General features: G+C 43.6%; 1 protein-coding gene across 1 annotated transcript in view; it reads right to left on the bottom strand.

Annotated features, from left to right (window-relative positions):
* KIF21A (kinesin family member 21A) overlaps positions 1-12336 on the bottom strand; it is a 91199-nt gene extending 78863 nt beyond the window's left edge. Inside the window, exon 1 of the mRNA XM_050716817.1 lies at positions 12095-12336. Within this exon, the coding sequence (XP_050572774.1) occupies positions 12095-12138 (44 nt within the window). The 5' untranslated portion in view covers positions 12139-12336. The remainder of the gene's footprint in view (positions 1-12094) is intronic.
* Between the last annotated feature and the right edge of the window lie 577 nt (positions 12337-12913).

Below are 12913 nucleotides of genomic sequence, written 5' to 3'. Positions count from 1 at the left end.
CAGGGACAGGTGTCCAAAGCCTTATAGCTTAGTCCTGTACTGAAAGACAAAAACAAACAAACAACAACACTAAAACAAGTTACACAGATTTTTTAAGCAGTGCCAGCTTTGGAAGAGAGACGGCCAGTGACCCCGAACTGAGCACTTGCTCATGCTGGCACACAGAACTGGGGACACTGGTGTATGGAGAGCAACTCTTTGCTCAGTCAGATAATAACAGGGCAAGGGGGAATGGTTTTAAAACTAAAAGAGCGGAGATTTAGATTAGAGGTTAGGAGGAAATTCTTTACTCAGAGGGTGGTGAGGCGCTGGCACAGGTTGCCCAGAGAGGTAATGGATACCCCATCCCTGGAAGTGTTTAAGACCAGGATAAATGGGGCTTTGGGCTACATGTTCTAGTGGGAGGTGTCCCTGCCCCTGGCAGGGGGTTGGAACTGGGTGAGCTTTGAGGTCCCTTCCAACCCGAGCCATCCTGTGATTCTACGATATAGGTCACACACGGCATTGCCCAGCCAAACAGCTCATACACCCAGACAATTCCCAGTACTGGCAACAACTGTAGCACTTCTCTCTCCGAGAGAGAAAATAAAGCCCTTGAACACAAACGCTCTTTCAGCTATTTCTCCCAGCAGCACATTATAAGTTGTACATCAAGTATCACTTTACATCGACCAACACCAGTGCTCACATGCTAATAAATCCATCAGTGTGTGTTTTTGCCCACCAGTTTTTCTTCTGGTGCTTTCCACATCTACATCTAAGATCTCCAGAGATAGAGCCTTCAGCCTCAGAGGACAACCAGATAAGGAAAACAAATTTTTACAATCCAACTCATATATTGTACTAAAAGTAAAGCGACTCAGAGAGAAAATGTCTCACAATGAGTTGAATGAATTAATACCTGAAACCCTGGGTTACAATACCTTAAATTCATGCCTTAAACTGACTGGCTCTGAGGGGTGGCATTCAAAACTATTTTGGAGGATCTGACATCAGAAGCTAGAGACAGATCTTGCCAAAATTGGAGACAATGAAGCAGCAAATACAGCATTAACTGTCAATGAAGAACCAAGCCCAAACCTTATACCCCACAGAAAACAGTAAGAGTGACTAAAGGAAAGCCAAGTGTACAAGTTTTGTATACAAAATACAGCTATTATCTCTAAACCATTTATGCATTAGCACATTAAATTCAAATTACAGCACTGTTGCCTATTTTGAACAGAAAGTGGGTTAACAGTCAGGATCCCAGAGTTCATTTCTATTATCGGAATGGAAAAACACCCCAATGCCAATTGATGCAGCTTTGGGGCAGAGGGCAGGCCCTCTCACACCCACGGCTGTGCTGCAGTGACCATCCCCTCTCTGCTGCGGGGGCACACACGAGAGCTGCTTTCACAAAAGGATGCCGAGCCGTCCATCAGCAGCGTTCTGCCCCACCTGACAGTCCTTGGTTGGACACACGGCCCTCCCAAAAACAGTTTAAGCTAAAAGAGGAAATAGGCAAGTACAAATTACAGAGTACGCATAAAAAATAAAAAATTAAAAGAGTCTTCCGGCTAGACTACGTCAAATTTCCTCGACGTATCTGATAAAGCTGGTTAGTCAGTAGCATTTCCTAGTGGCAGCCTGAGAAATCCAAAGTAGTAGGTGTTGTCAAGGAAAGATGCAGATGTCGGGAGCTTCAAAGGACTTTCCCCGGTCCCCCAGTACACGCCTCTGCTTCAAACAGACTGAACTTCAACCAGACAACTCAGACACGGATACTAGGCAGGCATCCAACAACACAAACCAAACTGAATGTTACTTTGCCCAATGTTCAGCAGTCATTATGTGAGCACACAAATACAGAGGAGAAGAGGGAAAAAAAAGACTCTTGAAAATTTAAAAATCCATTTCTCCAAGGACAGGACAAAAATGGATAATGCACGAATTATAACTAATTTCTTAAGAGTCATGAGAAACTGTTCCAAGATATGTAACCAACGCTTTGGTTGTATTCACAAGATCATCACATGCTTCACGTGATAAAGCAACGGCTACTGCTTGCGTTTCTTTCTGACTTACAGAATGTATATTGAACCAACCAAAACTGAAAGAATGAAACCTGAATTGTCATGGGCAGGACAGGGAGACAATTACTCTATGGGATTGTTAAGGAAAGCAAGAACATCTATAAAGCAACTAAACATTAAGCAGTGCTGGAGGTTAGTTGTTCTTGTTAGTCAGCTTGGCCAAAGCATAAATGAGCTTAAACTGTGGCAAAAGCGACTGCCAAGTATTCCCGCAGAGAGGAGAGGGAAGCAGATTGTTACCCATCACTGAATCACACTCCAAAGGCCTCCACAGCAGCAACATCACATCTATCGTGAAGCAGCCTTCAAGACCAGGGGGTGGCAGGGCATAGACTTCAGAACAAAAAGAATCTATTAACCATGCAAACCGAAACAAAAGCCTCCACTACTTCATGCTGCGGATGCTTACAACACATTACCTCCCAACAGCAGCCTTATCATCACCACCACTGTATGCCCGTCAGTCTGCCAAGGCCCTGCTATGTCCTTCATATTCAGAACCCATCTGGAGAAGAGGCTGGGGTCCCTTTGCTGAAGCCCTCCCCCACATCTCACCCTTTTCAAAACTATATATTGTATATTCAAGACTATATACTACTATAGTTCTTCAATATCTTGCTGGCTTTTAGCTCTTGCCTGTTCTCTTCCAATACCTGAGAAGATGACCAAGACGACCAAGCCAAGCTCCTTACTGAGGCTAGGAGAACAAGAGACAGTAGTCATAAACTAAAGCAAGAGACTTCCCAGGGTGGCGTAAGGAAAACGTTTTCCCCATGAGGACAGCCATGTATTGGCTGCCCAGAGAGACCGAGGACTCTCCACTCTTGAAGGTTTTTCCAAGACCCAATAACTCGATAGAGCCCCGAGCAACATGGCCTGAATTTAGTTTTGACCCTGCTTTGGGTGGAAGGTTGGTTCGGATGACCTCCTGAGTTCCCTCCATACTTGAATTAGTCTAAGCTTACCCTTCCAAATTTCCAAAGCTTTATTGTTAACGTGGACGTTGTCATACCTCTGTAAGCACATTGTGGCCTCTGAACGGGATCATTCAACTGCTGAATGCAGGCCTTGGCACTGAACATGCAGCTCCATGGAATTACAGGCAACTGAGATGGAAAAGACCTGGAAGGTCAGAGGGTTTATTCACCCGCTCTACCTTTCTGTACCAATATCAGCTACGTCCAAAGCGTTCCTGGCAGATAGAAGTTTGAGCTGGTTTTAGAAGTCTCTCCTATGGAGAATTTCACAGCTCCACAAACAAACTGCTCCAGGACATCCATCCTTACATCAGTAAACAGTTCCCTTCCTATCTTTTACTTTTCTTAGGGTAAGTCAAGACTATTAACATTTATCCATTTCACCTGGAACATGAAGAACAATTTATTCCCTTCTACTTCGTGTTTGGCTTCAGTTTTGTTTGTTTGTTTGTTTTTCAGTCTTCACTTCCCATCTCTCACATAACGGAACTGGTCCCGTTCCCTAGATGCCCAGTCATCTCCCTTCTCTCCTGAATTGCCTCTAACTACAATTAATTAGTCTGCATTTGTCTCGAACAGTGGCACCCTAAACTGAACACTGGACATCAGCCAACACATTATCAGTACATTATCAAGGTATAAGTTACTTCATGCCTTGCATAAAAACTCCATTTTCTCTATATACTAATTTTCTTTTTTTTTTTTTTTGCCACAACGTTTGTTTCATGATCAATTTTTATGCATTATTTATAATCACTTGAATTCTTGCCTATAACAGCAGCAGAGAGCTCACTTGCCCTTTACTTTCAGTCAACTAGTATCCAAGATATAGGCTAACACCACTTTCTGTGAGTCTCCTCTTCCTCCCCCAAAATGTCTCGGCGTTCACCAGTCACAAGAGTTTAAAATCAACCCCTGCTTTTGGGGCTGAAAGTACCAAACAGAGCACTTTCATCTAAACCTCTCAACTGTAGAATGTTTCTTCCTCTTCTGGGCCTAGCAAGGCTTTATTTGTTGACATGTAAAGAACAATGAAGAGCCCGTCTGTTCCCCAAAGGCTTTGGGGAAAACAGATGAAACAGACCTACACAGCCAAGACAGCAGGTTGACTAGATGACCAGCCAATGTAGGTCACTTCAGGGGCCACGAGCAGGAAAAGAATTGGCCTGAAGCTTTTGGGAGGACAACACAAAAAAACAAAAAAAAAAAAGAGGACAATTAAGTGTCAGTGTAACTAAACATCAAATAACTTACCTGACAATACCAGTTCAGTCCTACCTCTGATCTGATTTTTAGAGCTCACTGAACACCAGCCAGAACACTTTTTGCTGAACTCAAAGTTCTGCTAATGAAGATCACAAGGGCAGTTTCATTGTTCCTGAGTGACGAGCTGGCTGATTAGATCAGAAGTGTAAATCACACTTTTAGTTACTTAAGTTAAACAGGTGGCCTTCTCTCTGACCTACTACTTCTTCAAACTATAAAAAGTGTAACCTCTCTCTTCTCTCTCATGCCTAGAAAAAATATATATTCGGATATTTATTCCCCCTTAACCCTGTGTGAAAATATTTCATGGTCTTTCATGTGCTTCAAACAATTTGCTTATAAAACACATTAACCTTTCTTAAATGTACCAATCATTCACTCTTATGATATAGTTGTAACTAGAAAAAGAAAATAGGGGAACAATCAATACCGCCTAGTCTCCAAAGTAATGTGTATAGATAAGACTTTAAAGAACAAACAAAACGAAAAAAAAATCCATCTTTATCAACATTGCTAACAAGTTACATAGTTCAGTATAATGTCATGACTGACATTAATACTCTGCAGCTATACAGCTTTCCAGGTTTAAATGCCACATTAACTCTGGTGTTTCAGTTGTCTTCCGTTTAAGACTGCTATCATGGATAGAAATAAAAGGAAAAAAAATAGTGAATGAAAATGACAAAGAAGAAATACACAGGTTGTTGTCTTCTGTCCCAACAAAGACAATAACCAAGTGGTTGGTCATTGACCCAAGACACGGAAGACCTTTGTTCAAAAACTCCGTATTAGATTAGTCTAGACAAACTAGACTAAGAAGAATGTTTGAACAAAATCTTCCTTTATCAAAAGAAACCAGGGCAGAACAGATAGAGTCAGACTTTGAGATGTCTAATGAGAGAGGAACATATCCTGTCCGGTCCTATTAGCTATATCCTTCTGCGTGTTCAGCTCTGCTAGCTGAACCAGCATGCTACAGCCCTTTAACTCTTACCCACCTCGAGAATCATGCTTTATTGATGTTCTTAAAGGATCGATTATGCTAAAAATAAATGAAAGGGGAGTGAGGGGGAGATCGGTGTCCTTCTAGCTACCGTACACAAGAGAAAGTATTGCAGGAAACCTGGAGGACTTGAAGAATGGAGAATCTGCATTAAATGTAAAACGTCCTCCCAAAGAGCTAAGTATTTATTAACCAACTGAACTACGTAGCACTCCTGTAGCAGTACAAACACAAGAACCAGCAGTGAGAAAGAAAAATTATCTAGACAACAAATGCTTGAATCCATTCTTAAAGCCAACAGTGGGAAAGCACTCTTCAGCTTGAATGCGTAAGAATTACTGTGTGTGAGAAACAATAATATCAGAAGCTTGTACTAAGGTTGTGTTGCTCCCAAGGCTTATGTTTGGAGGCTACACATGGCTAAGAGGGGACATGGCGTGGATGTAAGCACTCCAAACCCCTATCACCCACCCCAATTACACACACTCCGCAAGTGAGCACTTCAGACCAGTCCCTGCAGCATATGGAAAGATTTTTACCCTGTGACCTATAAAAACGACTGGTTTTAATCACACATTACAAGAAATGCACCAGTTCAAAGAAGTTACTCTTTTCAGGACCAACGCGAACAACTTCAAGGAAGGAAAAGTTTCACAAATATGTCCCTTTACGGATTTTTCCAAGGCAATGCGTGTGGTTCACAGTTTAAAACACACACTGAACAGGCCTTCTCCACACATCAAAGTCACCGGGCCACCGACCTGCAAACCCTTTCACTGCTCTCCATTTGCATCTTGTTGCTATGGCAAATGCATCAAACAAGAGAACTGGTTGGAAAAATAAGGCTGCGTTTCTGCCTCTAGTCACACAGGAGCAGACGTTTCTTTCAGCAAAGTTTCACCAGGGAAAACTGGAAATAAACACAGAGGACTACAAAAAAGGAGGAAGAACAGGAAGAAAATGAACAAGATTTAAAACATTTTGAGAGTAGAGGGGAAAGAGGACACAAGGAAAAGGCACAGCTCATGCAGTTACTCTTGCTGGACTTGTTCAGATGGTGTTTGATTTCTAATTAAACTTTCTTGTTCTCCAGTTCAAACAATACTTTTAACTTCTTGCGAGTATTTTACATGGGAATTAAATTAGTGTAAGAAAAAAAATCCTGTGCCCCAGCAGCCCAAGATATGACAGAATACTGAATCTTTTCCTTAGGCAGATAAAAAGGCACCTCAAATGGCTTTAATTCCCCAGCAGCAGTCAGGTAACGTAAGAGGAAAGCAAGAATTCCAGCCGCCATCTCAGGCAGGGCAGCAAGGGCAACCTGTAAAACACTTAAAGCAAATAAAGGGAAAGCAGAGGGAGGGAGCGAGGCTGCCTCCATCCCAAGCACAAGGGTCATTCAGCTACTGTAGAAGAATTTGCAGAAGTCACACAGAAAAAAGGAAAATGTGAAGCCTTCAGGAGCTCAGTAATAAAGGAACGTCTGAGCCGACAACCTAAACCCAAACTCTCCAAAGAGTGTAGCAAAGGAAATACCACCAAATGGAAACCGGATTTTCGAAGCGAATTAAACTCCCAAGTCTCCTACAAACTTTAGGAAATGCCAAGTTAAAAACACAATTCACCCACAAGTATGGACAGACTGATACCACTCATTGCCTTTTTCTCCCCCCCCCCCCTCCCCCCCCCCTTTTTTTTTTTTTTTAATTCAAGATATATTCATCTTTTGGCATGGAAATTGTAACATCAAGGAAAATGTCTGACTAGGTTCTTTTTCCCCTCCGTGAGAGGATGAGTTTGTGTTTACATCACGGGTGGTGGAAGGACAAGTTTATTTCCTAGAAAGCAAGATCACAGATTTCAGCCTGCCCCAAGCAACATCAGTTACGGTTGATCGAGTCAGATACGATGAAACCTGAATTAATTCAGCAGCAGATGGTGCTGTGGGTTTTTTTCAGCTGAAATGCAAAACATATGGATGGAGTGGCGTAAAGTTTCAGTGAAGGACAAGGGAATGTTTGTTTAAGTCACGGTACAAAGGGAAACATCAAAACTTACAAAAGATATGAAATGTGAGCTTTCCAAAAACAAAATCTCCTTTGTAGCTTTCCATTAACAGACTCCCTTTCCAAAAGAAGCATTTCCCAACACCTGACATGACTCAAAAAATTACTATTTGATACTGTTGAACAATTTTTTTTTTGTCTTTGGCAGGGAATACTTGCATACTGCTAGACTGAACTTCATTAATACTCAACTTTCCAAGACATTTTGCCCCCAAACTTTCAAACCTTCACATAATTACAGCTGGATGATAATAATTGTCTAATAAAAGGAAATCTTTGGTTCATTTTTAGGAGCCAATGCACAGTACTGTAACGTATTGCTGTTGCTTACCTACTTACAGACTGACTGATACAGCGTGAGCACGCTTAGCGCTGTATGGGAAGCACAAACGAGAGCCTCTGCCCGCCAGAGCTTACGATGCATATACCACAGCACACACGGCCACTCGTCTGACATTTCAGGATCTATTCATGGCAGGAAGCTTAGACACAATACTAAGTGTTTGCAGAACAGCACCCTAAGAAAGAAAATTAATTTCAACAGCCGAAGGGCATCAAAGCACAGCTACCAAAAAAAAAAAGCCAGGTTCCCTCCACTCAGCTGCTTATTTTCTGCTGTGCAACAGCTGGGTCTGTCACAGAGGAAAACAACTTTGGTGCAATCAGAAAAAAGTGCTGAGAAGGGGAATGCAAAAGGTGAGAAGGTAGACAAACAGCAGATGGGGTGAAAAAAACACAGAAGCAAAGGAGGAAAAAAACGCAGAAGAGAGCCAACTGGTCACGTAGTTCAAGAACTAGGGCCAGGGTAGGAACAAATCCAGTGTTTCCATAACAAATCTATGCCTCGGAAGGCTAAGGTTACACGGGTTGAACGCAGCCCGTTTGCCTTATCAAAAGTTAACAGTGCGTCCTGATTTCATGCCACAAACAGCTTGATTGGTTGCTAAATTTATGCGCCCAAATTGTATTAGTAATCAGCAGGCTTTTCTAGAGTACCCCATCTCCCCTTTTGGAATGCCAGAAATAGAAGTTTTTAATTCTTGAGCTACAATTACTACTTCCCCTGTTATTTAAGAAGTTTCCTGATAGAGGCGGTACATTTTGCGCACATCATTTCCATGCTTGGCAAACACCAAGACCTCAGGGAAGTGAAGCGGTGCTACGATGTGTTGCAGACACCCCGGGCGGGTACAAGAAGGGCACTTTTAAGATGTTTCGGGGAAGAGCTGGCGGCCAGATCCCCCGGCTACTCTGCACAGGTGAGGAAGAGGGGAGCAGTTCTCCCCCTCTTGGCACGAGGGATGGAACACAGGAGAGATGCCGATCGCAGCAGCACTCGTTATCTTGCCAAAGCAGGGAAGAAGGCACATCTTTCACCAAGACAGCACACCCAACGCCAGAGCCCCATTTCCTTTAGCTTCACCTACCACCAATTCATGTCCTTTTATTGTCCACTCCACCCAAGGTGTCACCCAGCCACGTGTCAATAGCCATTTTACTTGACTGGTGGTCAGCTTCCCGAGCTATTCATCTTTTCACATTACTCTTCGTTATTTCTTCTTTTTTTTTTCATTTAGCATGTGACAAGGCAGAATTACAAATCAACACCGAAGCTTATCATCTGTGTGTCTGGGACGTTCAGTGACTCAGAGTGAATCAAGCTCGTCCTTCTTCGGAGAACCAGAAGACAGACGTTTACTACAGCGTTGACGTCTTCTGCAGAACAGGATCCACGTAACAGACATCTTTCCATGCTCCATCAGAGAGAAGTCCTCCAAGCAAGCCTCCTGGTGACTTCCATCCACACATTATTATTCTTCAGGAGTTCCCTTGTCTAGCCTGCATCCAAAAGTGCAAAGGACCTAAGCCCAACTTTCTGGTCTGCTTAGACCAGCACTGGTAGGATGCTGGAACTGTACCACTGCAAGCTACAAGGAGCGAGGGCAGGCACTGCTACCTCTGCTCCTGGAGCTATTTCAAGCCCTGCGACCCCAGCCAAGCCCCGGATAGCTCGCACCATGACCCTGCGTGCAGCACGGACACAAACTGCTGGCTAGTGAGATCCTCAATGTTACGTGAGACCTTCACCTGCCCAGGAAACCTGTACGCTATACCTTGGCTGCAGACACCACTAACATGGCAAGACGCAGAAATTTGGAACTGTAACTGACATCCTTTCATGGACTTGGTTCCAGAAACAGCTGCCCGACATTTCCACCATTTCATAGCCTCCTCAGCAAAATCTTCACACGCTGCTGAAGAGACTTTTTGAAAAGCAAGACGGTAATTTCAGATTTGCCAAGAGGATAGCTTTTCACATTTAAAAGAAAAAACAGCCACCTGATTAGGTAACTATCACAGGGGCTCTCTAATTTCATCTCAAAGCAGACACTATGCACAGTCAGACAGAGGAATGCAAAGAGCCAGGCTCTTTGTTGAAGTAGCAGACCATCATCAAAATCTGAGTCCACAAGTCTTTCAGAGGCAGTTGACAATGAAGAAAGAATTTTTTTTCTTAATTGGGGAATTTAACATTAGTTACTGGATTATATGGCAAACTATTTTCAGCTTTCATGCTTCACTAAACCGGAGTATTTAGTTCATCGCTCACAAACCCATTATTACACTGAAGAAAATGGAGAGCAATTAGCATACAAAATGATAGCTTAAAGGTGGTGTTAATTGGAAAGAAATATTTTTAATGGTGTTGTATACAATTAAGTGAGATAACCAGGTTCTGGGAAAAAAAAACAATTTGCTAAACCATTTCAGTAATGTCTGTTCTTCAGCTGATGTTTCAAGTTTAAGCAAATTCAGTGCTGCAGCAGGTTCAGTGCGATACGCCTTTGAAATACCTCAGTTCAGCCACTACCACGTGGGTTGCAACCTAAAAGCTGGTCCTCCTGTTGAGCAAGCCATGTTCAGAAAACATACATATCAAAACAAAGACTAAATCATCGCAACAGTGGAGATCATCACTGAATTAAGCTCAAGTTCCCCAAAAGAACTTAGGAAGGAGAAGAAAACAGAATGCAGGAGTTTTCATAGTGCGCCATACAGCAGTGCGCTGATGCAGCTGGTCTTGCAACTCATTGTGTATTTTGTGAGGTCCTATAACACACTACCAGAAACAGCAGAAAACAATCTAAACAGAGTCACCGGTGGGGAAAGAGTGTGCATGCTTTTGTTCATGATTTCTAAGCAGAGAAGGAGAAATCTTGTACATGAATAGTTAATCTTCCAGAGGAAGAAAGCAGACAGGAGGAAAGATGTAATCCCTCATTACCAGTGAACTATACTCAGATATAAGGTGTTAGTTATACAAAGATATTACAGAAATGTGCCTTGTAACATCTGGGATTTGTTTTAAGAGCTACAGTGAACTATTTTAATCCAGCTGAGTGATGTTAATTCACTTCTACAAATTTTTTGCCAGATACTATTTCTAATCTATTCATCGCACATCTACAGCCATAAACCTATTTGCACCAGTAGCTTTTATTTAATTCCTAGTTACAACAACCCTTTGTATTTTAAATGAACTTCTACATCACTATTTTTTTTGGCTCGGGAGATATTTAATATTTTCTTCAAATGACAGAGCAGTCTGCTAACCTGTAACACGCCCTATTTTTAGAATCACACCTATCTCATATTTTCCCTTCTGAAAACACAGCCTAATTACGCTCTGGAATAATACCTCCCTGTATTTTTATGTGAAAAAGGGCTTCAACATACACCACTCACAAAAGCATCTCTCCACACAGACAACGTTACCACAAGCAGACTTTAATGAACAACTGCCGCATAAGCCCCATGTTAGCATGCAGGGGCGGCATTTCTCTGTTTACCCAAAGTGCTATTGGACTGTTGCCCCCACAAGCACGTACCCACAACAGCATTCAGCAGCATCGCCTATTCCTACGGCCTTCATCCAAAAAAAAAGATCCATGCCCTCTGTTTGCCTGCACAACCCCTATTTATCTAATAAGGTGAAATGGAAGCAGTAAAGACCAGCTGGTAGGCACAAACCTTCCCCTACAGCCTGTTTTCTTGTGGCACAATACTCCAGATGCATCAGCATATAATATAAATATCAAATATTCCAAATATCAGCATATAACATAAAGAATCTTCTTTAAAGGACAAAAAAAAGTCATCATTCAGCATTGCAACCAAAACCCAAATATTGACGTTTTATATATGGGTGCATGCGTAGGTATATTTCCTCTTATGTTTGAATTATGTAAAGGCATCTTGAAAGCAAAGACATCCGTGGGCTAATCTGGAAGTTCTTCAAACAATGAAATAATATCTTCCCATAGAAAACCGAGAAGAGCCAAGAGTTCACTGATGAACACCAGATTTTTATCTCCGATAAAAGAGCAATTTGAATTAGCTGATGTTTCAAAATGATTTAAGCTCCACTCCCACTACAGCTTCTACATAGAGTTATTCATGTGTAGTGTGAGCAGCCTCATGGAAACCCATCCATGCAATTTTAGGTACAAGGTTTATGGGTGGGAGAAGAAAAACCCTTTATCATCCTAGGCTGCTCTGGCACAGCTTCGCGATGCAAACGACTGGAGCCGAGGGGCTGCCTTTCCCCGATGAGTAAGCGTTTGCAGCGTGTGGCCGCGGTTAGCCACGATATTTTTAGGGTTTTGCAGCTCTACCCCCCCTATACACACACACCCCGCTTCTTACCTGACCGCCACCCGCACCGAGCTCTCGTCCTGGCCGGCCGACATGGTGCCGGGCGGACCGGGAGAGCGGCCCCGCCGCGCCGGGGAGGGTCCCCTGGCGACGGAGAAGGACGAGGAGGAAGAGGAGAAGGACGAAGAAGAGGAGGAGGAGAGGGCGGAGGCAACGGCTCCCCCCCCCTCACCTCCTCCACCTCCCCTCTCCAGCCATTTTGGGTGCCCGAGTCGCTAGGTGGCGGCGCTCCTCCCCTCACACACACACACCCCGCTCCGGCCCTGGGCGGGGAGAGCCGTCAGCCCGCCCGCCGGCCTGTCAGTCAGTCAGTCCGTCAGTCAGTCAGAAAGTCTGTCCGCCTGTCCGTCTGTCCATCTGTCTGTCAGTCACCCCACAGGCCGAGGTCTGGCCCGCTGTCCTCTTCCCCTACCGAAACGCCCGGTTTGCAGTTGGAAACCCTGTGGGCGGCTGACAGGAATTTCTGATGCCAGTGGTACCCCCTGCCAGGAGACAAGCCCGGTTGTTTCGCCCAAAACAACCCGCATTCCTAAGGGAGGCTTTCTGTCAGAATAAGCCCGTTTTTTGTTTTTGTTTTTGTTTTTGTTTTAATTCTAATGGTATGCTAAAAACCTTGTGCTTCAGGTTGTTTGGTAGCAAGCACTGCTCGCTGCCAGGCCCTGGCCTCTCTCAGAGGTGGGCAGGTGAGGTCTGACCATCGGACAGGGCTTCTGGCCATCCACGTCTCTTCCACAAGCAAGCCCCCCTCAGGAGAAGAAATCCACTGTGTCATCATTACTCTGCATGTTTCTCCTCCTTGCTCGCTCACCC

The sequence above is a fragment of the Cygnus atratus genome, chromosome 1, assembly GCF_013377495.2.
Source record: "Cygnus atratus isolate AKBS03 ecotype Queensland, Australia chromosome 1, CAtr_DNAZoo_HiC_assembly, whole genome shotgun sequence".
Taxonomy (NCBI): Eukaryota; Metazoa; Chordata; class Aves; order Anseriformes; family Anatidae; genus Cygnus; species Cygnus atratus.
Note: the sequence above shows the minus strand (reverse complement) of the source record. Positions and strands in the feature narration are given on the sequence as shown.